The sequence below is a fragment of the Squalius cephalus genome (genome assembly GCF_949319135.1).
Source record: "Squalius cephalus genome assembly, chromosome: 8".
NCBI lineage: Eukaryota > Metazoa > Chordata > Actinopteri > Cypriniformes > Leuciscidae > Squalius > Squalius cephalus.
The window spans coordinates 23,414,514-23,439,044 of NC_137129.1; the positions used below are offsets into that span (position 1 = coordinate 23,414,514).

The 24,531-nt window shown below is 42.0% G+C and overlaps 1 protein-coding gene across 1 annotated transcript in view; it reads left to right on the forward strand.

Moving 5' to 3' along the window:
• Positions 1 to 24,531, forward strand: part of vps52 (VPS52 subunit of GARP complex) — a 65,180-nt gene that overhangs the window by 16,551 nt on the left and 24,098 nt on the right. Inside the window, exons 10-13 of the mRNA XM_079879279.1 lie at positions 1,136 to 1,191; positions 1,351 to 1,486; positions 4,984 to 5,139; positions 5,356 to 5,474. Coding sequence (XP_079735405.1) covers positions 1,136 to 1,191; positions 1,351 to 1,486; positions 4,984 to 5,139; positions 5,356 to 5,474 — 467 coding nt within the window. The remainder of the gene's footprint in view (positions 1 to 1,135; positions 1,192 to 1,350; positions 1,487 to 4,983; positions 5,140 to 5,355; positions 5,475 to 24,531) is intronic.

Consider the following 24,531-nt stretch of genomic DNA (forward strand, 5'->3'; position numbering starts at 1 on the left):
CTAGCTTACAGATAGGTCTTCTCTAGCAAGAGCATACACACAATATTAACATGTAACTGTTAATCTTCCCTGCCAACAACAGAGGATCAATTTCATCTCTAAAAGAAAAACTTTTTAGAGGCTTATCTTTAGTTAACCAAACTCTACAGCTGTTTGTTAACTACTTCTCTGAACGGCGCAGAGGAAAACATTTGTTCTGGTCTGCATTGGTTCTTTGAAATGGAGTGAAACTCACCGAATCGTTGGTTGTACAGAAAACATTCGTCTGGAACTCAGTCAGCTTTGTTGAGATCTTTGAGCTTGAAGTTTCAAGATTCAGTCTGGGACTCAGTCAGCTTTGTTGAGATCTTTGAGATTGAAGTTTTCAATCTGGAGGAAGCTGGAAAGCTTGAAGTTTCAAGATTCAGTTCTTTGAGTTTCCTTTTTCTCCATCCGGGTCGCGGCAGCAAATTGTTGAAAACTTTTTCTTCGTCGAAGCAAGAAACCAGGAGACGTTGGGGATCACGTTCAAACAAAGTTATTCTTTATTGAGGACTTCGCGTTGACGCGGCTGCAGTTCTTCCCAAATCAGTCTGGCTAACTTTCTTTATAGGTCTTTCAGTGGGCTGTCCTTAAAGGTGCTAAACATACACACAGCCTTAGAGGTAACCACTAAATCTAATCATCTAAAGACAATAGAGGCAATTGCCCCCAACTGACTTCCCCAAATGGTATAAACACAAATGGTCCCGAGAACTAAGACTATGTAACAGTCACACACAGTTCAGCTCTTAGTTGGAAGATCAAAGATGGTATAAACAACAAATGGTCACGAGACCTTAGACTAGGTAACATTCACACACAGTCCAACTCTTAGTTGGAAGATCAAAGACTAACAAAACCCCTGACTATTACAATGTTTAGACAGCTGACTTAAAGCTGACTTCTGATCAGTAAATTGATGCCATCATGTTCACCTTGAATGCCCAATACAGTGTAATTCACCTTAGTTTTTCATGTGATGTTATGTAAGGAAGTAAGATCAGCAGATCTTAAACATATTCTTAAATTTGGATTCTTCAACCCTAATATTTATTTCTAAAATATATGTCTCAATTTATCGTGTGTTTGTACTTTCTCTCTCTCCTTTTGCCAGTATGAAGACGTTGCAGACAAGGATGATCTGATGGGAGAAGAGGATACAGCCAAAAAAGATATCCTTTAAACTGATGTCTAATCACAATCACATAGAATTAGCATGCCAAATGACTTAATTAAATTCAACAAACATACTTGCTTTTGAGTTTGGTAGAGAAAGAGTAGAGAAAGAGTTTGGTAGAGTAATGTGGTTGATTTCTTTAACTGCTTCACAGGTTTTTTCTCCAAGCCTTCTCTCAAGAGTAGGAACACTATTTTTACTCTTGGACAGAGGGGGGAAGTACTGAACCCTACAGAGCTGGAGGGGCCCATACTGATCCCACACGCTGCTCAGAGAGGAGAGTCCAGAGTGAGACACTATTGCTTTATACCACATTACAGTTAATGCTACCAATACTTGATTTCAACAAATCTATCCCTAAGAGTTAAACTTTAGCAAACTCTTCCAGCTTTAGCAAACTCTTCCAGCATTGTATGTGCTATGGACATGAATAATACTTCAGATCATGGTTCACTATTACTTTTCTTAGTTATAAGACATAACTAGGGGTGTCGTGACCCGCTATTGACGAAAATCATGGTACATTAAAAATAAAATATAGTTATCATGATAATTAGGGTGTCGCAATATTGGCGATAACTGTAATATTTAAAATGAATAGTACACATATGAAAATAGATGACGTAAATAATCCAGTGCCAGTATCTGGTTCTAATCATCCTAATGTGCAGTAGGTGGCGGTATTGCACGTTAATGCTGGTTGCCACCTGTCATAAAACGCATGCAGACAAGCATGATGCGCTGTGCACAGCTGCTACTGCCGTGTAAAAGCATGTAGTCGGATATGACAGACAAGACACTCTACCGGCACTCCAAGAAAGTTTAATAATTACCAGTGTGGCTCAAGTTTTTTTGGATTCTGTGAAAGTGACTCGTCAATCTCCCCAGTCTGCAGGACTTGCAGATCAACAGGAAGTGCTAAAGGTGCAAAATCACCAACCTGTTCATCCACCTCTGCCTCTGTTATCTTGTAGATTTGGCCACTGTACAGAGAGTTAGTTGCAATTATTTTGCTATTCCTGAAATCGGAAATGTTACATTTACCTGTTAACTGCTGACACCTTTCTGTGTTTTATTATATTTTCATCCCTCTGGGCTTTTAGTCCAATTGTGTGCTCATTCGGATAAAAACTCATGGGCTATTGTATGTTTACTTCAAATATCTTTTGAGAGCAGTGTCTATTTTACCCAAAATAGGATGTTCCATAAAGGCTTTATGATTCCTGTTCACACAGATCTGCGGAAACTATTAAAAACGCTGTATTAAAACGCTTTGTAAAGAAAGTGTATGCACCTGCGCACATACGCATTCAAACACGCATGCCTATAGACTAAACACGTAATACACATGTGCATGCCGGGAACCATAGGCATTTTTACAGATTTAAGTATTTTAAGTTTACACGGAGATGATAACGGTATCGTTTTCATATAGCTCATTTTCAAACACTTGCATTTTGAAACCTATTTGGGTATGGGGCGCCGTTTGTAAAGCGGCTCACGCTGAAAATAACAGCAACATTTTGTCACATTTAGCTTCAAACAATGTTTAAAAAACTGGTATGAATTTTTGACGGTCACTTTTTAGCACATTTACAACAATATTTGTCAACTTAGAGATATTTTAAATAGTTAAATCTAAATATTAATTGTTACACATAAATGTTAAATCTAAATGCTAAATCTAAATGTTAAAATTCAACAATTTGAACATGGAGCCACATTATTTCTATGGGACTGAACCATATAGGGCCTTTAAAATTAAGATTACAAAAGAAAAGTTTATCAAGAATGAGAATATAGAAGGATATTAAGATATCTTTATTACTTTTAGAGTTACAGGCACACAAACTTTGGAAAAATACTATTTAAGGCACTAAGTAATGTTCAATTGTGTTGATAGAAAAACAAAGAAGATACATTTCTAGTTTCAACATTATTTGTTCTTCAGAAAATGTGTGACCATTGAAAATGTAAACTAATTTACTCATGGAGCCACATTAACATCCCTATATTGGGACTTAAAATTAACCATATTCGGCCTTAAAAATTAAGAAACCAAAAGAAAAGTTTGTTAAGAATTAGAATCTAAAAGGATATTAAGATATTTTTAATATGAGTTGCAGGCATGCAAACTTTGGGCAAAAAACAAAAGTAGTGCTTTTTCCCATTTTTAAAATGTCACCGTTGGCATAGCTATTATGAAACAAAGATGGCTAAAGTCAACCAACAGACCTAACAATCTCTGTGTAAAAGTAAAATAATGCTGCAGTTTTAAAGTCATTTTAACCCCCCTGTAATCTGACTCCAAATCTTTGGTGAAAATTGTCATTTTGACCCATTTTACAAAATTGTAAATTACTCAGTAAATAGACATCCATCACATGTAGCCTAATATTTTGGATTTCTTCTTCTTTTACGTTTGTCTTTCTTCAGAATATTTTCTTTTAACAAAATCAAAAATTTGAGCCGGGAAAGTTTCTGAAATTTGGTTGATTTTTCCGAAATGACCCAAATGTGTTTGTCTGAGAAACTTTATACATCTTTTGTACACATATTTAACTGCAGATGCTGAAATGATATGCACTGTGTGGTACAGTACAAATATTTTGGGTGTCCCTTATTCTGTCCCTTATTTTCCTATAAAGAACCACTATTGTCCCTTATTTTCCTTTCCATAAGTTGGCAACCCTAGCTGTATAGCCAAAACAAACTTTGTTGCATTCATTTCCTATTATCACTGTGAAGCTGCTTTGAAACAATCTGTATTGTAAAAAGCGCTTTATAAATGAAGGTGACTTGACTTTGACTGATTTAACTCTTACATGTAAATTCTCACATATGTTTAATTTATAATCGATGCAGGAGGGTGCCCTTGCGCAGAAAGTACACAAGTGAGCTCATAATAAAACAGGAAATCCCCAATATGGACAAAGACATCCAGCCATGCTGTAGCTGAATAAAATGCAGATAGAGACATTTTGACTGATTAAACATGAAGAGAATTAACACCATTGTGACCGCATATGGTTTATCTGTGTTCTTCAAGCCATCTTGAAGTTTGTTTATAATGCAATGCCAATCGACATAGCCTTTATCACTGTATATAGAATACTATAAAATAATATAATTTCTGCCTCATTCTGTGATTAAAAGCCACATCAGTTCACAGAAGTTATTTCAAACTGGTTGTCATTAAGTGTAATTGTCCCTTTTGTATGCAATGGTGTGATTCTTAAATTTTTATATATATATATATATATATATATATATATATATATATATATATATATATATATATATATATATATATAATAAACAAACAAACAAAGTAAAGATGAATTTAACCAATAGCATTATTATTATTTTATTTTTTTCAATATTTCTATAGATATTGTGATATCGTTAATGTGAATTCTTTTGGCCCAGATAATAGTGTACTGAAAAGTCTGATATTGTGACAGCCCTGGATACAACTCCAATGAAATAAATCCAATAGACTTACATTGAGCCATATAATAGAGACACAAATATTATTCTAATGAGCAGTTCCACCAGAATTTCATGGGACTTTTTTCTGATTTTTTTGCAGCCTAAAATAACTGAGTTTACAATATCTGCAGCATGTGTTGTTTTGCAGTGAAAACCCACCAATAATCATGATCCACTAATCTAAATAGTTTTTTACACATAAACATTTTTGTGCATAATTACTATTTTTGTTACATTTATTACTATAGCAGTATACTCTCTTACTGACCTCTCTCTGTCTCTGTCTCTGTCAGTACCCGTATGAAACTCTCTTCCGCAGTCAGCACTATGCTTTGTTGGATAACGGCTGTCGAGAGTTCCTCTTCTTATCTGACTTCTTCATGGTGGCTGGAAATTCTGCGTTGGATTTGTTCAACAGCATCATGGGAAAAACGCTCAGCATGTTCTTGGTACAGTCACACTCAGTATCAGAATCTTTGAGGGAAAAACATGATATTGCTTTTTTACATGGTCTAAAAGTTCCATATTTTCACAGTGTTTTGTAGTTTCCTAACAAAAACTACACTATGTAGTATACTTTTTTAAAATAGTTTGTGAAAATGTAGTTGTTTTTTTATTAGACATTCTCTCATTCTATTTTTTCCCCCTCTTTTCTCTATCTGTAGAAGAATCTGTCGACATACTTGTCAGACTGTTATGACAGTATTGCTGTGTTTCTCTGCATTCACATCATTCTGCGCTTCAGAGCCATCACGGCCAAGAGGAACATCCCTGCACTTGACAAGTCAGTCCCTCTGTCATTGCAAACATACAGAATAACCAACACAGACCTGGAAAGAGGACAGTTGTCATTCTTTCTAGTAATGTAACATTCACATTCTGAACCGTTTTAACAGGACAATACAGCTTTGGTGTTACTTTAATATAGTCATATAATCTGTTTGCTAAATCCATGTTATTAAAGGCTAAGCACCGTAGGTGCATAGGCACCTAATGTATCCTCCTTCTGCTCTTGAAGTCTATGACTCGCATCTCTTGACACGCTTATATTCTGTTGCCAACGATCACTGTCGCTTGTTTCGCCAGAAGTCGCCAGCTCTCCATTAAAAAAATTAATGGGATCATGTCGCATTGTGTCGCTGGCTGTGAACAGGACTTAAGGGCTAGAAACAAAGTTATTTTTCCTCTGATTCCTTGTCATTTAGAATTTTCCTAAAAATCTTTTTCAAACTTTTCCTGAATGGTTCGGAATTCAAGTTGGTTAGCTAAACCGTTCTCGAATAACTCACGAACGAATTTGACAGAGCATGCCAAAATGTGAACGTGAGGCCATACCTCCACAATGCTTTAGTTTAGCGTATTCTGACAAACTTGGTGTGTTATGATGACATCCATGAGCTATGTTACCTGCACAGTTTTGGCGCAGTCCCACTTAGTGGTCAAGAGATATGAAAAACAGCTATTTTTGCTTATAACTTTTGAATGGTTTGAATTCTGTTGTAAAATTCTATATTTTACAAACGCACTGGCGTATCGTTACGAATCGTTAAGTGTCATCGGCACCATGCCCTGAAAGGTACTCAACAAGTTTCAGGGCTGCTCCACCTTGTGGTCAAGAATTATAATGAAATTTCAAAACATTATTATTTAATTATAGTTTTGCCGATTGTAGTGAAACTAGGGATGGGCATTTTTCAAAAATATTGTATTCGAATATATGGGCTCATGAAAATCTAATATTTGAATATTCATTTTAAATTACGTTCAACGAGAAAGAGGTTTTATTCAAGTTTTTGTCACCATTTCTGAACAAACTTACGATTAGGCAATATACACAACAAGCTTACATTATAAGGTTTTCTTTTAGTGGAAAACATTGAAAAATATGTGTAGGCTAAACAAAAAATACAAAGAACAAAAGCATTTAAGCTCAAGCAGCACGAATGGGGTCTATTATCATACAGAATGTACATAATACACTCGAGTCCATATATAACGTGTTTATATTTTTTCACATGTTCATGTTGAGAAAAACAGTAATGTCCACGTGCTCGGGTGAGAAAGCGTGCTGCGCTGACAGATGTTACAGGGACACAGATATGCGAGGTTTCTAAGAGCACTTTGTGTTTTCTGTTCTTAAATCTGTCTTCCTCGACAAAACTTAAAGGAAGCTTATGTCTCAATCATGTCACATATGTGGCTGTATTGTGTGCCTGTTAGGCATTCGTACTAGTCACGTGCAACAAGAAGGATGGAGGTAATAAAAAGTGACTGGTACCTGAGCTACAGTTCTGAGTCCTCTCATCAGTATAAAACATAACATGGCTGCAGAAGTTTAGGAATAAAAGTTTACAGTTACGATGGCACAACTACAGACGCCGCCGTTAAACCTGCATGGAAATCTCTCTGAGAATTGGAAGAGTTGGATTCAGAGATTCGAGGGATAGCTAAGAAATCCGAGAAGGTGCAGTGTGCAACGTTTCTGCATGTAACAGGGGAAGATACAATTAAAGTATGTAACACGTTTCACTTTGCAGAACAGGAGAAGACAAAATACAAGTGCTGAAAAACAAGTTTAAAGACTTCTGTGAACCTTGTAAAAACGTACTGTTAGACACGTGTTCTTCATGCACTCTCAGGGACCCACAGAAACGATTAACGCTTATATCACAGACCTGAGAAATAAAGTGTGATTTCGGGGATCTGCACGACTTTAATCTCTAGACATTAATTCGTGACAGAATTGTATGTGGCATAAAAGACGATCAGTTAAAAGGCTGACTGCTGAGAAAGGCAGACCTCTCGAGCCATCGACATCTGGGCCAGTGAGATTACATCAAGTCAGATGAAAGCGCTGAACGACGAGATGGAGGTACACAGAGTCAAAACGGTGAAGCCAAAGAAATGAGATGGTGAATCGGACCAGAGTGTAATGACAAAAAAGAAATGCAGCAAATGTGGCAACAAGCATGAATATAGAAATTGTCCTGCCTTTGGGAAAAAATGTAAGAGCTGTCAAAAGAAAAATCACTTCGCTAAAATGTGCACTTCCAAGAGCCATTTGAGTCAGGGTAAAAGAATGCACACAGTTGAACAGCGTGAGGATATGTTCAAGAGCAGGTCAAAATAATAAGAGAAATGTCACAGTTAAACTTGATACTGGTGCTGAATGCAATGTGTTGTTGGAGAATGCGTATAAAGCACTGAACATCACAGGAAGGCTACAAAAATCAAGCTGCAAGCTAGTTGCTTTCTCAGGCCACATGGAGCCATTAGGCAAGAAGGGCTCACCTGTAAGTACAAGGGACAAAAGTACAAGATTGTATTTGAAATCATAGAGAGAGTTGCACCAGCAATTCTTGGACATGCTGCCTGCCAAAAGCTAGGCATTGTTAAAAGGCTGTATCAAGTTGAGAAAAATGACATTCTCAAAGAGTTTGATGATCTGTTTGTAGGGTTAGGCTGCTTACCCGGTGAACACCACATTTAAATAAACACAGACATCAGACCAGTTGTGCATGGTCCAAGGAGGATCCCAGTAGCTCACAGAGATAGTCATCGAAGAACTACAAAGAATAGAACATATGGGAGTTATTACAAACTGAGCCTACTGAGTGGGTCAACAGCATGGTGACTGGTCACATCAAACAAAATTTGCATATGCATGGACCCCAGAGCTCTAAATAAAGCAATACAATGAGAGCACTATCAAATATTTACTGTAGAAGAGATGGTCTCAAGAATGGCAAATGCAAAGTGCTTCTCAGTACTTGATGCAAATCAATGTTTCTGGCAAATCAAGCTGGATCGAGAGAGTTCAAAATTATGCACAATGAACACACCCATTGGACGATATCGCTTTCTTCACTTACCCTTCGGGATCTCTTCAGCATCAGAGTTCTTTCAAAGGTCCATTGCCCAAATGATAGAAGGCCTGGAAGGTGTTGTGGACATCACTGATGACCTATTACTGTGGGGAGACACAGTTGAAGAGTAAGATCAAAGACTGATGCAGTTATTGAGAAGAGCCAGGTAAAATAATCTGAAATTAAACCAGAATGAAAGAAATCAAATACATTGGGCACATGCTCAGGGACTAAAGACAGATGAAGAAAATATTAAAACAGTAATTCAGTAACCAACACCAGAGGGCAAACTGGAGCTGCAAAAATGTCTTGGGGTGGTTCAATATTTGGCAAAATTTATCCCCAACTTGTCTGATATCAGTGAACCTTTGAGAAAATTGCTGAAGAAAGAGACAGTATGGCACTGGGAAGATGCTCAGAAGAGAAGTTTTGAAAAACAAACAGATAATTGCTCACAGTGCTTGCTATGGTGTTGCTAGGCAGTTGCTATGGTATTCTGGGTGGTTGCTAGGCAGTTGCTAGGTGTTCTGGGGTTGCTAGGCAGTTGCTAGGGTGTTCTGGGTGGTTGCTACAGTATTTTTGGTGGTTACTAGAGCGTTTCTAGACGATGCTAGGGTGTTCAGGATGGTTGCTAAGGTTTTTTTTTAGTTGCTATGGTGTTACTAGGTGGTTGGTAGTTGTCAAAGATGGTTACTATGGAGTTTATATAGAGTTATTAAAATCTTTAATAACAAGTACCTTCAGTACGGCACTCGGCCTGCGGCCATAGTGCTTATCTGACAGAGCAAAAAGAGGATCTGTTGGGAGAAGAACTAGAGATGAATTGGGTGACATCACAACTTCCCATTTCTGAGAAAAAGCTGGAAGTTTTCAAGAGAGCTACAGCAGATGATGCAGAGATCCAAGCATTGAGAGATTGGCGCTACCAAGATCAATTCAACCTTACTGGACGTTCAGAGAGGAAATCATCTATGTTGATGGTCTATTATTCAAGGCCAATAAGTTCAGTGTTCCACAGCAGCTTAGACAAGAAATGCTCAGCAAAATACATGAGTCTCACCTCGGAATCATGAAGTGCAAAACAAGAGGCAGAGACATTATGTATTGGCCAATTTGTCTGCATATATTAAAGAGACAGTCTCCAAATGCGGGGTTTGCAACGATAACAAAAACAACAACCAGAGAGAGCCACTGCTGCCAGACTGCTTACCTGGACGACCATGGGAGAAGATTGGGACAGATATTTTTAATCATAAAGGGATTGCATTACTGTTGTGTGTGGATTACTTTTCAAAATATCCAGAGATTAGAAAGCTCATCAAGTCTTTTGCAAGGCACAGGATTCCAGATGTTGTAGTATCTGACAATGGACCTCAATATGCTAGTGCTGAGTTTGCTATCCTTACTGAGAAGTGGGACTTCAAGCATATAACAGTCCTGATTACGTACGATCTAATGGTCAAACAGAAAAGACTGTGCAAACTGTAAAGAATCTGTTGAATAAATCACAAAGTAACAACAGTGATGCATATGTTGCACTACGTGAGTATCGCAGCACACCAAGAAGGGATAGACTTGTCTCCTGCACAGCTGTTGATGGGGCGACGTCTCAAGACAAAGTTGCCAACGTCATCTGCACTGCTAGCATCCAATGTCATGAAAGAAGTGCAAAGAAAGCTCAAAGAATGACAAAGAAAGCAAAAGTTCTATTATGACAGGCAGACAAACTCTTACCGGATCTGGAACCTGGAGAGAGGATCAGAATGCAGAAAGAAGAGTCTTGGCAACCTGCTGTAGTCCAAAGGAAACGAAGAGCATCCAAGATCCTTTGTGGTCAGAACACCAGATGAAAACCTGTTCAGGAGGAATCGCAAACATCTAAGGAAAACAAAAGAGACACATAAGTCAGTATTTGACAAGGGCATCGTCATGGAAACAAGTGGTCTGTAGGAGGTAGAACAGTTACAGAAAAACCTTTCTGATACTCACGACAAGGAAGTACCTGAGTCTCACATTGATGATAACTCTCATTATGACCAAAGGAAATCATACCGTACCAGATATGGAAGATTAGTGAAAATGCCTGTGAGATACAGAGACTGAGTTTCAATATACATGGTGCTGAAAATTTTGCATGTATTACATTCAGATTACATAATTAGGATAGTTTATCAGTTTCTAAAAAATGTAAAAAAAAAATGTATTGGTTTGGTAACAGACTAAATGTTTATGATTTTTTTTTGTTATATGCAAATGAAAAGAAAAACAAAAAGCTAAAAGAAGAGGGATGTAATTTATGTGGATGTATTGTGTGCCCGTTGGGCATCCGTAGTAGTCACGTACAATGAGAAGGAAGAGTCCTCTCGTCAATATAAAACAACAATTTTTCTATAAGATAAGTTATCTTCTCAGCTCACACGGGGTACAGTAACGCTTACCTGTCGTGAATGCAGAGATGGACTGTCTTTTCTCATTCGACTGGTGTTTGGATTTCATGTGATTTTGTCAATGTGGTGGTGATATTATAACTCAGTTTCATTAATTCATTTGATCAAAAGTAATTCTATTTTGTAAGATCATTTTCATTAAACTAATTCAAAGCATTATGTGATCAAATACAATAAACTTGTTAAACGCGCTCCACAGCGCCACCCAGTGCATTTAATTAAGTGTGCTTGCTGAAAGCAGCACACTTATTGTTCTTCTTAAGTTTTCTTATTAAGTGTGCTTACTGAAAGCAGCACACTTATTGTTCTTCTTAAAGGGTCATTTCACCCGTGGAGACATGAATGTGTATTGAAAGTGGGTCATTTATGTAGAAGAAATGTGAAATTATTTTTGAATTAGAATTTTCTAGACTGAGAAAAGCCAGAAAATGTATTTTTGGCTTATGTGGATGAAAGACAACAACTCCCAGAATGCACTTGCTTCGCTGCCCTACAAGGCCACTCCCAAGCCACGCCTACCGGTAAGACAGCGCAGTTGAAAACAAAAACATCAAGGCAAGGCTAGGCTACGAGTGAGTCTCCGTGACGAGTTTGCCCAAAATGTCCGGGATTCGGCTTTTGCGTTCTACAGTCGCCATTCATCATGTTTACTGTGGCGAGCAGGACGAGGCTGAGGGGCGCGGGAGAACTGCGCGAGGCCGGTGGCGTGATTACTGACGACCGACACCTGTGAGGCACTGTTCTCGTATCTCGCACGGAGGAGCAGGTATTTTCTTAGCAATGGTAAAACACACATCAACCGATCACGCCACCGGCCTCGCGTCTTTAAACCGATCACGCCACCGGCCTCGCGTCTTTCTCCCGCGGCGCTAGCCTCGTCCTGCTCCCTGTATTACTGTGATTACTGATGAGCGCGCCTGTGAGATGCACCGGTCTCATGGGCTATCTCTCACGGAGGTGCGGGTATTTTCTTAGCAATGTTAAAACGCAAATCAACCGATCACTTGTTTAGCATTCATGTAAACATTACATTCAGATTCACCAATCGGGGTGAATTCAGTTAGATTGAAACAAAAGGTGAGCATGTAAACAATGGATGGCGACCGCAGAAAGCAAAAGCTGAATCCCGGACATTTTTGTCGATCTCGACGGCCGGACATGTCCGGGAAATAGAGTATGGTAACCCCTACTACTCAGCTTTCTTCGTCCCTGTTTTCTGCAGGTTTCTGCCGTTGAAATCAAACGCACTCGCACTGATCTGTGATAGGTCTGTTAGCGCATTAGGTCCAACCCCCTATGGGCGGGTTTGAAAGGGTGGATCTAGTGCTTGTAGTCTTAACAGAAATCCCCCCCTCTTACACTTCCTCCTACAATGACGCAAAATGACGATTTTTGCGTCATTGTAGGAGGAAGTGTAAAGAGGTAAATACAGATTTCTCTCGTCTCGGGGGAAAATGAAAAAATGTTGCATGACCATTCAATAGTATGACTGGGTTTCTAACAATGCAAAGCTTAATGCAAATGGGTGAAGTGTCCCTTTAAGTTTTCTTCTTCTTATTAAGTGTGCTTGCTGAAAGCAGCACACTTATTGTTCTTCTTAAGTTTTCTTCTTATTATTATTAATGGTGCTTGCTGAAAGCAAGGCATCATTAGTGTTCTCTTGCATACTTATTATTAGTGGTGCTTGCTGAAAGCAAGGCATCACTATTGTTATTGCTCATACTTATTATTAGTGGTGCTTTTTGAAAGCATCACTATTGTTATTGCTCATACTTATTATTCTTCTGTTTGGCGCGTAATGCGCCCCGCACCGTTTGTCTCAGACCCCTGAGTGAGGTGTCAAATCGACCGGCTTATTGAGGAGAGGTGTGATCGGGTGTACGATGTTCGCACAGCGGACGAAAAAGCGGCCAAAAAAGTCCCTAGCAACCACCCTAAACCAAAAAAAAAATTTTTTTACATTTTTTTGTATTTTTTAAAGCAATATTACACTCGTGGCCTTGCTATACCGCTCCATGCTTGTGCCTATTCGGCCATAGGCACGAGGCCGCAGGCCGAGTGCTGTACTGAAGGCACTCGCAACCACCCAGAACATTCTAGTTCTTATTAGTGGTGCTTGCTGAAAGCAAGGCATCACTATTGTTATTGCTCATACTTATTAGTGGTGCTTGCTGAAAGCAAGGCATCACTATTGTTATTGCTCATACTTATTAGTGGTGCTTGCTGAAAGCAAGGCATCACTATTGTTATTGCTCATACTTATTAATGGTGCTTGCTGAAAGCAAGGCATCATTAGTGTTCTCTTGCATACTTATTATTAGTGGTGCTTTTCAAATCAACACTATTGTTATTGCTCATACTTATTCTGGACCAAAGTTTGGCGCGTAACTCGCCCCACACCGTTTGTCTCAGACCCCTGAGTGAGGTGTCAAATCGACCGGCTCATTTAGGAGAGGTGTGCTATATCTTTTCTAAGCGATCGGGTGTACGATGTTCGCACAGCGGACGAAAAAGCGGCCAAAAAAGTCCCATTGACTTAACATTGGGCATTCCAAAAAATTCAAATCCAAACCGACTTTTTCACACACACAGACACAAAGGGCCTGACACCCCTGCGTCTCTCCCTCTCTCTCTCCCTCAGAGGATTTATATTATCAAGCAACCAATAAGTAATGGCCTAAAATCTTCATAGCCACACCCTAGCAACCAGTTACAGCACCCTAGCAACCACTAAGAGCTCCCTAGCAACCACCCTAAACCAATAAAAAAATTATTATTATTATTTATTTTTTTTAAAGCAATATCACACTCGTAGCCTTGCGATATTGCTCCATGCTTGTGCCTATTTGGCCATAGGCACGAGGCCGCAGGCCGAGTGCCGTACTGAAGGCACTCTGTAAAAACTATAAAAACTCCATAGTAACCATCTTTGACAACTACCAACCACCTAGTAACACCATAGCAACTAACAAAAATACCTTAGCAACCAACTGAACACCATAGCAACTGCCTAGCAATGCTCTAGCATCCACCCAGAATACCATAGCAACTGCCTAGCAACCACCCAGAACACCCTAGCAACTGCCTAGCAACGCCCTAGCATCCACCCAGAATACCATAGCAACTGCCTAGCAACACCATAGCAACCACCCAGAACACCCTAGCAACCACCTAGCAACGCCCTAGCAACCACCAAGAACACCCTAGCAACTGCCTAGCAACCACCAATAATACCCTAGCAATTGCCTAACAAACACCCAAAACACCTTAGCAACTACCTAGCAACACCATAGCAACCACCCAGAACACCCTAGCAACCACCTGGCAACAGCATCTTGCTAAAAACATGCTAGCAACATGCTAATCATGCTAGCATCATGCTAGCAACATGCTAATTAAGCTAGCATCATGCTAACATCTAGCTAAAAACATGCTAATCAAGCTAACATCATGCTAGCAACATGCTAATCATGTTAGCATCTAGCTAAAAACATGATAGCAAAATGCTAATCATGCTAGCATCTTGTTAAAAGCATGGTAGCAACATGCTAATCATGCTAGCATCATGCTACCAACATGCTAATCATGTTAACAACATGCTAATCATGCTAGCATCATTCTAACAACATGTTAATCATAGTAAATCATGCTGGAATGTGGTAAATAATCTTAGAAACATGGTAACTCGTGGTAAATAATGCTAAAACGTGGTATATCATGGTATCACAACATGGTAATTGTGTTAGCATCTGTCCAGTGGCGAATTTTGCCACTGCAAGCACCACTTCACATTTTCTTCAGGAAATGTACATTCTAGTTAGTGGTGCTTGCTGAAAGCAAGGCATCACTATTGTTATTGCTCATACTTATTATTCTTCTTCTTCTTATTGTTCTGGACAAAAGTTTGGCGCGTAACTCGCCCCGCACCGTTTGTCACAGACCCATGAATGAGGTGTCAAATCGACCGGCTTATTGAGGAGAGGTGTGCTATGACTTTTATAAGCGATCGGGGGTGCGGTGTTCGCCCCAGGGGCGAAAAAGCGCCCCAAAAAGTTCCATTGACTTAACATTGCGACGAACTTTGAGCACTCATAGCTCTGAGCGAGGATTTTGCAGAAACGTGTGATTTGCCACATTTGAAGAGGCTGACAGGCTCTGTAAGAACATACCTCACAATGGGGTAAAAGTTGCACCCCTGGGGGACAGGAGCGTCCCAAAGTTGTCCCATTGACTTACTATGGGGAAGGAATGTCCCGTGAAACACACATGCTTTTCCTACTATGGTAAATTGCATAGGGATTTTGTAATGAACGTAGCTCTGGATCACAGTGTCATAGAGACAAGGAGGAGGGCTCATCTTACTCAGATGACCAATCAGTCTCTCAGGATCATTGTGAAGCTATCAAGCCACGCCCTAGCAACCATTTAGAGCACCTTAGCAACAAGTCCCATAGACTTCCATTGAAAGAGATCAAAGGGATATCTCAGGACTGAATTGTCATAGAAACATGGGGGTGGTCTCATTTGACTCGGGGCAGCAAACAGCCAATCATGAATCACCTCAACACTTCCTAGCCCCTCCCTAGCAACCATTGTCGAGCACCTTAGCAACCAAAATTCATAGAGAGATATCTTCTATTCTGAATGTCACAGAGGCATGGGAGTTGGTTTATATCATACATACTGACAAGCAGCCTTTGGAGTTTCATGATTGGCAGCTGCCAAGCCACTCCCTAGCAACCAAACAGAGTACCCTAGCAACCATTTTGCAAGACCTATATCTCTGCATCAGAACATCATAAAGAGATGGGGTTAACACAAGTTTGACTCAGGGCAGCAAACGGCCAATCATAAATCACCTCAACACTTCCTAGCCCCTCCCTAGCAACCATTGTCGAGCACCTTAGCAACAACAATCCAAAGAGGGATATCTTCCATTCTGAATGTCACAGAGGCATGGGAGTTGGTTTATATCATTCATAGTGACAAGAAGCCTTTGGAATTGCATCATTGGCAGGTGCCAAGTAACTCCATAGCAACCAAAAAGAGTACCCTAGCAACCAAAATCCAAAGAGGCATATCTTACATTCTGAATGTCACAGAGGCATGGGAGTTGGATTATATAATTCATAATGACAAGAAGCCTTTGGAATTTCATCATTGACAGCTGACAAGCCACTCCCTAGCAACCAAACAGAGTACCCTAGCAACCAAAATCCAAAGAGGCATATCTTCCATTCTGAATGTCGCAGAGGCATGGGAGTTGGTTTATATCATTCATAGTGACAAGAAGCCTTTGGAGTTTCATGATTGGCAGCTGACAAGCCACTCGCTAGCAACCAAATAGAGTACCCTAGCAACCGTTTAGCAAAACGTATATCTCTGCATCAGAACATCGTATAGAGATGGGAGTTGGTTTATATCATTCATGCTAACAAGAAGCCTTTGTAGTTTCATCATTAGCAGCTGACAAGCATCTCCATAGCAACCAAACAGAGTACCCTAGCAACCATTTTACAAGACCTACATCTCTGCATCAGAATATTGTATAGAGATGGGGGTTGGCTCATTAGTTTCAGTTGTAAAACAGCCTGTAAATATCACCATGGTAACTGTGTATTCACACCCTAGCAACCATTTAGAGCCACCTAGCAACCATATTGCAACATATAGAAGCCATATTTCAGCTCCACAACATCGTACAGACATGGTTGTTGGCTCGAATGCAAACATGTACAACACCCTAGCAACCGAGTGGCGAGTTTTGCCACTGCAAGCACCACTTCACATTTTCTTCAGGAAATGTACATTCTAGTTCTTCTTCTTCTTATTGTTCTGGACAAAAGTTTGGCGCGTAACTCGCCCCGCACCGTTTGTCACAGACCCATGAATGAGGTGTCAAATCGACCGGCTTATTGAGGAGAGGTGTGCTATGACTTTTATAAGCGATCGGGGGTGCGGTGTTCGCCCCAGGGGCGAAAAAGCGCCCCAAAAAGTTCCATTGACTTAACATTGCGACGAACTTTGAGCACTCATAGCTCTGAGCGAGGATTTTGCAGAAACGTGTGATTTGCCACATTTGAAGAGGCTGACAGGCTCTGTAAGAACATACCTCACAATGGGGTAAAAGTTGCACCCCTGGGGGGCAGGAGCGTCCCAAAGTTGTCCCATTGACTTACTATGGGGAAGGAATGTCCCGTGAAACACACATGCTTTTCCTACTATGGTAAATTGCATAGGGATTTTGTAATGAACGTAGCTCTGGATCACAGTGTCATAGAGACAAGGAGGAGGGCTCATCTTACTCAGATGACCAATCAGTCTCTCAGGATCATTGTGAAGCTATCAAGCCACGCCCTAGCAACCATTTAGAGCACCTTAGCAACAAGTCCCATAGACTTCCATTGAAAGAGATCAAAGGGATATCTCAGGACTGAATTGTCATAGAAACATGGGGGTGGTCTCATTTGACTCGGGGCAGCAAACAGCCAATCATGAATCACCTCAACACTTCCTAGCCCCTCCCTAGCAACCATTGTCGAGCACCTTAGCAACCAAAATTCATAGAGAGATATCTTCTATTCTGAATGTCACAGAGGCATGGGAGTTGGTTTATATCATACATACTGACAAGCAGCCTTTGGAGTTTCATGATTGGCAGCTGCCAAGCCACTCCCTAGCAACCAAACAGAGTACCCTAGCAACCATTTTGCAAGACCTATATCTCTGCATCAGAACATCATAAAGAGATGGGGTTAACACAAGTTTGACTCAGGGCAGCAAACGGCCAATCATAAATCACCTCAACACTTCCTAGCCCCTCCCTAGCAACCATTGTCGAGCACCTTAGCAACAACAATCCAAAGAGGGATATCTTCCATTCTGAATGTCACAGAGGCATGGGAGTTGGTTTATATCATTCATAGTGACAAGAAGCCTTTGGAATTGCATCATTGGCAGGTGCCAAGTAACTCCATAGCAACCAAAAAGAGTACCCTAGCAACCAAAATCCAAAGAGGCATATCTTACATTCTGAATGTCACAGAGGCATGGGAGTTGGATTATATAATTCATAATGACAAGAAGCCTTTGGAATTTCATCATTGACAGCTGACAAGCCACTCCCTAGCAACCAAACAGAGTACCCTAGCAACCAAAATCCAAAGAGGCATATCTTCCATTCTGAATGTCGCAGAGGCATGGGAGTTGGTTTATATCATTCATAGTGACAAGAAGCCTTTGGAGTTTCATGATTGGCAGCTGACAAGCCACTCGCTAGCAACCAAATAGAGTACCCTAGCAACCGTTTAGCAAAACGTATATCTCTGCATCAGAACATCGTATAGAGATGGGAGTTGGTTTATATCATTCATGCTAACAAGAAGCCTTTGTAGTTTCATCATTAGCAGCTGACAAGCATCTCCATAGCAACCAAACAGAGTACCCTAGCAACCATTTTACAAGACCTACATCTCTGCATCAGAATATTGTATAGAGATGGGGGTTGGCTCATTAGTTTCAGTTGTAAAACAGCCTGTAAATATCACCATGGTAACTGTGTATTCACACCCTAGCAACCATTTAGAGCCACCTAGCAACCATATTGCAACATATAGAAGCCATATTTCAGCTCCACAACATCGTACAGACATGGTTGTTGGCTCGAATGCAAACATGTACAACACCCTAGCAACCGAGTGGCGAGTTTTGCCACTGCAAGCACCACTTCACATTTTCTTCAGGAAATGTACATTCTAGTTCTTATTATTATTCTGGACAAAGTTTGGCGCGTAATGCGCCCCGCACCGTTTGTCACAGACTCCTGAGTGAGGTGTCAAATCGACCGGCTCATTGAGGAGAGGTGTGCAATGACTTTTCTAAGCGATCGGGTGTACGATGTTCGCACAGTGGACGAAAGAGCGGCCAAAAAAGTCCCATTGACTTTACATTGGGAGTTCTAAAAATATTTGAATCCCAACTGCCGTTTTCACACACACAGACTCCAAAGGGCCTGACAGCCCTGCGTCTCTCCCTCTCTCTCTCCCTCAGAGGATTTATATTATCAAGCAGCCAATAAGTAATGGCCTAAAATCTTCATAGCCACACCCTAGCAACCAGTTACAGCACCCTAGCAACCACTAAGAGCTCCCTAGCAACCACCCTATACCAAAAAAAAAACATTTTTTTATTTTTTTATTTATTTTTTAAAGCAATATTACACTCGTGGCCTTGCGAAATCGCTCCATGCTTGTGCCTATTCGGCCATAGGCACGAGGCGCAGGCCGAGTGCCGTACTGAAGGCACCCTAGCAACTGCCTAGCAACCACCCAGAACACCTAGCAACTGCTTAGGAACTACCCAGAACACCCTAGCAACTGCCTAGCAACGCCCTAGCATCCACCCAGAATACCATAGCAACTGCCTAGCAACACCATAGCAACCACGCAGAACACCCTAGCAACCACCCAGAACACCCTAGCAACCACCTAGCAACGCCCTAGCAACCACCAAAAATACCCTAGCAACCGCCTAGCAACCACCCAGAACACCTTAGCAACTGCCTAGCAACCGCCTAGCAACCACCCAGAACCCCTTAGCAACTGCCTAGCAACCGCTTAGCAACCACCCAGAATACCATAGCAACTGCCTAACAACACCATAGCAACCACCCATAACACCCTAGTAACCACCTAGCAACGCCCTAGCAACCACCCAGAACACCCTAGCAACCACTTGAACAACATGAATATGACTCAGGGCAGCAAACAGCCATTCATGAGACACCACAACACTTGCTAGCCCCGTCCTAGCAACTATTGTCAAGCACCTTAGCAACCAAAATCCATAGAGGGATATCTTTCATTTTGAATGTCACAGAGGAATGGGAGTTGGTTTATATCATTCATACTGACAAGCAGCCTTTAGAGTTTCATGATTGGCAGCTGCCAAGCCACTCCCTAGCAACCAAACAAAGTACCTTAGCAACCATTTTGCAAGACCTATTTCTCTGCATCAGAACATCGTATAGAGATGGGGGTTGGCTCTTTTGACTCATGCTAGCAAAGAGGAATTCCAACATGCTACACATGCTAGCTGTTAATAGCTACATGCTAATAGCGATTAGGTAAGTGCTAAATCATGCCAAGAAAATGCTAAGAACTCCAATAGTAATCATCTGTGACAACTATCAACCACTTAGTAACACCATAGTAACCACCCATAATACCTTAGCAACCACCCTGAACACCCTAGCAACTGTCTAGCAACTCCCTAGCAACCACCCAAAATACCCTACCAACCACCTAGCAACACCCTAGAAACCACCCAGAATACCCTAGCAACCGCCTAGCAACACCATAGCAACCACCCAGAACACCCTAGCAACGCCCTAGCAACCACCCAGAATACCCTAGCAACCGCCTAGCAACACCCTAGCAACCACCTAGCAAAGCCCGAGCAACCACACAGAACACCATAGCAACCGCCTAGCAACCATCCAAAATACCCTAGCAACCACCTAGCAACACCATAGTAACCACCCAGAACACCCTAGCATCTGCCTAGCAACGCCCTAGCAACCACCCAGAATACCCTAGCAACCGCCTAGCAACACCATAGCAACCACCCAGAACACCCTAGCAACTGCCTAGCAATGCCCTAGCAACCACCCAGAATACCCTAGCAACCGCCTAGCAACACCATAGCAACCACCCAGAACACCCTAGCAACTGCCTAGCAACACCCTAGCAACCACCCAGAACACCCTAGCAACTGCCTAGCAACGCCTTAGCAACCACCCAGAATACCCTAGCAACCGCCTAGCAACACCATAGCAACCACCCAGAACACCCTAGCAGCTGCCTAGCAACGCCCTAGCAACCACCCAGAATACCCTAGCAACGCCCTAGCAACCGCCTAGCAACACCATAGCAACCACCCAGAACACCCTAGCAACTGCCTAGCAACCACCCAGAACACCCTAGCAACCACCCAGAACACCCTAGCAACACCCTAGCAACCACCTGAACAACACGAATAAGCCATATCTCAGCACCAGAACATCGTACAGACATGTTTGTTGGCTCGTATGCAATCATGTACCACATTCTAGCAACCGAGTGGCGAGTTTTGCCACTGCAAGCACCATTTCACATTTTCTTCAGGAAATGTACATTCTAGTTCTTTTTATTATTCTGGACAAAAGTTTGGCGCGTAACTCGTCCCGCACCGTTTGTCACAGACCCACGAATGAGGCGTCAAATCGTGCGGATTATTCGGGAATGGTGTGCTATGACTTTTATAAGCGATCGGGGGTGTGGTGTTCGCCCCAGGGGCGAAAAAGCGGCCGAAAAATCCCATTGACTTAACATTGCGACAAACTTTGACCACTCGTAGCTCTGATTGAGGATTTCGGAGAAACGTGTGATTTGCCACATTTGAAGAGGCTGACAGGCTCTGTAAGAACATACCTCACAATGGGGTAAAAGTTGCACCCCTGGGGGGCAGGAGCGTCCCAAAGTTGCCCCATTGACTTACTATGGGGAAGGAACGTCCCGTGAAACACACATGCTTTTCCTACTATGGTAAATTGCATAGGGATTTTGTATTGAAGATAGCTCTGCATCACAGTGTCATAGAGACAAGGGGGCGGGCTCATTTTACTCAGACGACCAATCAGTCTCTCAGGATCATTGTAAAGCTATCAAGCCACGCCCTAGCAACCATTTAGAGCACCTTAGCAACAAGTCCCATAGACTTCCATTGAAAGATATCAAAGGGATATCTCCGGACTGAATTGTCATAGAAACATGGGGGTGGTCTCATTTGACTTGGGCCAGCAAACAGCCAATCATGAATCACCTCAACACTTCCTAGCCCCTCCCTAGCAACCATTGTCGAACACCTTAACAACCAAAATCCAAAGAGGGATATCTTCCATTCTGAATGTCACAGAGGCATGGTAGTTGGTTTATATCATTTATAGTGACAAGAAGCCTTTGCAGTTTCATCATTGGCAGCTGCCAAGCAACTCCATAGCAACCAAACAGAGTACCCTAGCAACCATTTTACAAGACCTATATCTCTGCATCAGAACATCATAAAGAGATGGGGTTAAGACAAGTTTGACTCAGGGCAGCAAACAGCCATTCACGAGACACCACAACACTTTCTAGCTCCGCCCTAGCAACCATTGTCAAGCACCTTAGCGACCAAAATCCATAGAGGGATATCTTTCATTCTGAATGTCACAGAGGAATGGGACTTGGTTTATATCATTCATACTGACAAGCAGCCTTTAGAGTTTCATGATTGGCAGCTGCCAAGCCACTCCCTAGCAACCAAACAAAGTACCTTAGCAACCATTTTGCAAGACCTATTTCTCTGCATCAGAACATCGTATAGAGATGGGGGTTGGCTCTTTTGACTCATGGTAGCAAAGAGGAATTCCAACATGCTACACATGCTAGCTGTGAATAGCTACATGCTAATAGCGATTAGGTAAGTGCTAATCATGCCAAGAAAATGCTAAGAACTCCAATAGTAATCATCTGTGACAACTATCAACCACTTAGTAACACCATAGTAACCAACCATAATACCTTAGCAACCACCCTGAACACCCTAGCAACTCCCTAGCAACCACCCAAAATACCCTTCCAACCATCTAGCAACACCATAGCAACCACCCAGAACACCCTAGTAACGCCCTAGCAACCACCCAGAATACCCTAGCAACTGCCTAGCAATGCCCTAGCAACCACCAAGAATACCCTAGCAACCGCCTAGCAACTACCAAGAATACCCTAGCAACCGCCTAGCAACACCATAGCAACCACCCAGAATACCCTAGCAACTGCCTAGCAACACCCAGAATACACTAACAACCACCCAGAACACCCTAGCAACTGCCTAGCAACATCCTAGCAACCACCCAGAATACCCTAGCAACTGCCTAGCAACACCATAGCAACCACCAAGAATACCCTAGCAACTGCCTAGCAACCACCCAGAATACCCTAGCAACCGCCTAGCAACACCATAGCAACCACCCAGAACACCCTAGCAACTGATCAAAGTTATATCTCCAGACTGAATTGTCATAGAAACATGGGGGTGGTATCATTTGACTCGGGGCAGCAAACAGCCAATCATGAATCACCTCAACACTTCCAAGCCACTCCCTAGCAACTATTGTCGAGCACCTTAGCAACCAAAATCCAAAGAGGGATATCTTCCATTCTGAATGTCACAGAGGCATGGGAGTTGGTTTATATCATTCATAGTGACAAGAAGCCTTTGGAGTTTCATGATTGGCAGCTGACAAGCCACTCCCTAGCAACCAAACAGAGTACCCTAGCAACCAAAATACAAAGAGGGATATCTTCCATTCTGAATGTCACAGAGGCAAGGGAGTTGGTTTATATCATTCATACTGACAAGCAGCCTTTGGAGTTTCATGATTGGCAGCTGCCAAGCCACTCCCTAGCAACCAAACAAAGTACCTTAGCAACCATTTTGCAAGACCTATTTCTCTGCATCAGAACATCGTATAGAGATGGGGGTTGGCTCTTTTGACTCATGCTAGCAAAGAGGAATTCCAACATGCTACACATGCTAGCTGTGAATAGCTACATGCTAATAGCGATTAGGTAAGTGCTAAATCATGCCAAGAAAATGCTAAGAACTCCAATAGTAATCATCTGTGACAACTACAAACCACTTAGTAACACCATAGTAACCACCCATAATACCTTAGCAACCACCCTGAACACCCTAGCAACTGCCTAGCAACTCCCTAGCAACCACCCATAATACCCTAGCAACTGCCTAGCAACGCCCTAGCAACCACCAAGAATACCCTAGCAACCGCCTAGCAACGCCCTAGCAACCACCCAGAATACCCTAGCAACCGCCTAGCAACACCATAGCAACCACCCAGAACACCCTAGCAACTGCCTAGCAACGCCCTAGCAACCACCCAGAATACCCTAGCAACCACCTAGGAACACCATAGCAACCACCCAGAATACCCTAGCAACTTCCTAGCAACACCATAGCAACCACCCAGAATACCCTAGCAACGCCCTAGCAACCGCCTAGCAACACCATAGCAACCACTCAGAACACCCTAGCAACTGCCTAGCGACGCCATAGCAACCACCCAGAACACCCTAGCAACCGCCTAACAACACCATAGCAACCACCCAGAACACCCTAGCAACTGCCTAGCAACGCCCTAGCAACCACCCAGAATACCCTAGCAACCGCCTAGCAACGCCATAGCAACCACTCAGAACACCCTAGCAACTGCCTAGCAACGCCCTAGCAACCACCCAGAATACCTTAGCAACTACCTAGCAACGCCTAGCAACCACCAATAATACCCTAGCAACTGCCTAGCAACCCCCCAGAATACCCTAGCAACCACCTAGCAACGCCATAGCAACCACTCAGAACACCCTAGCAACTGCCTAGCAACGCCCTAGCAACTGCCTAGCAACGCCCTAGCAACCACCCAGAATACCCT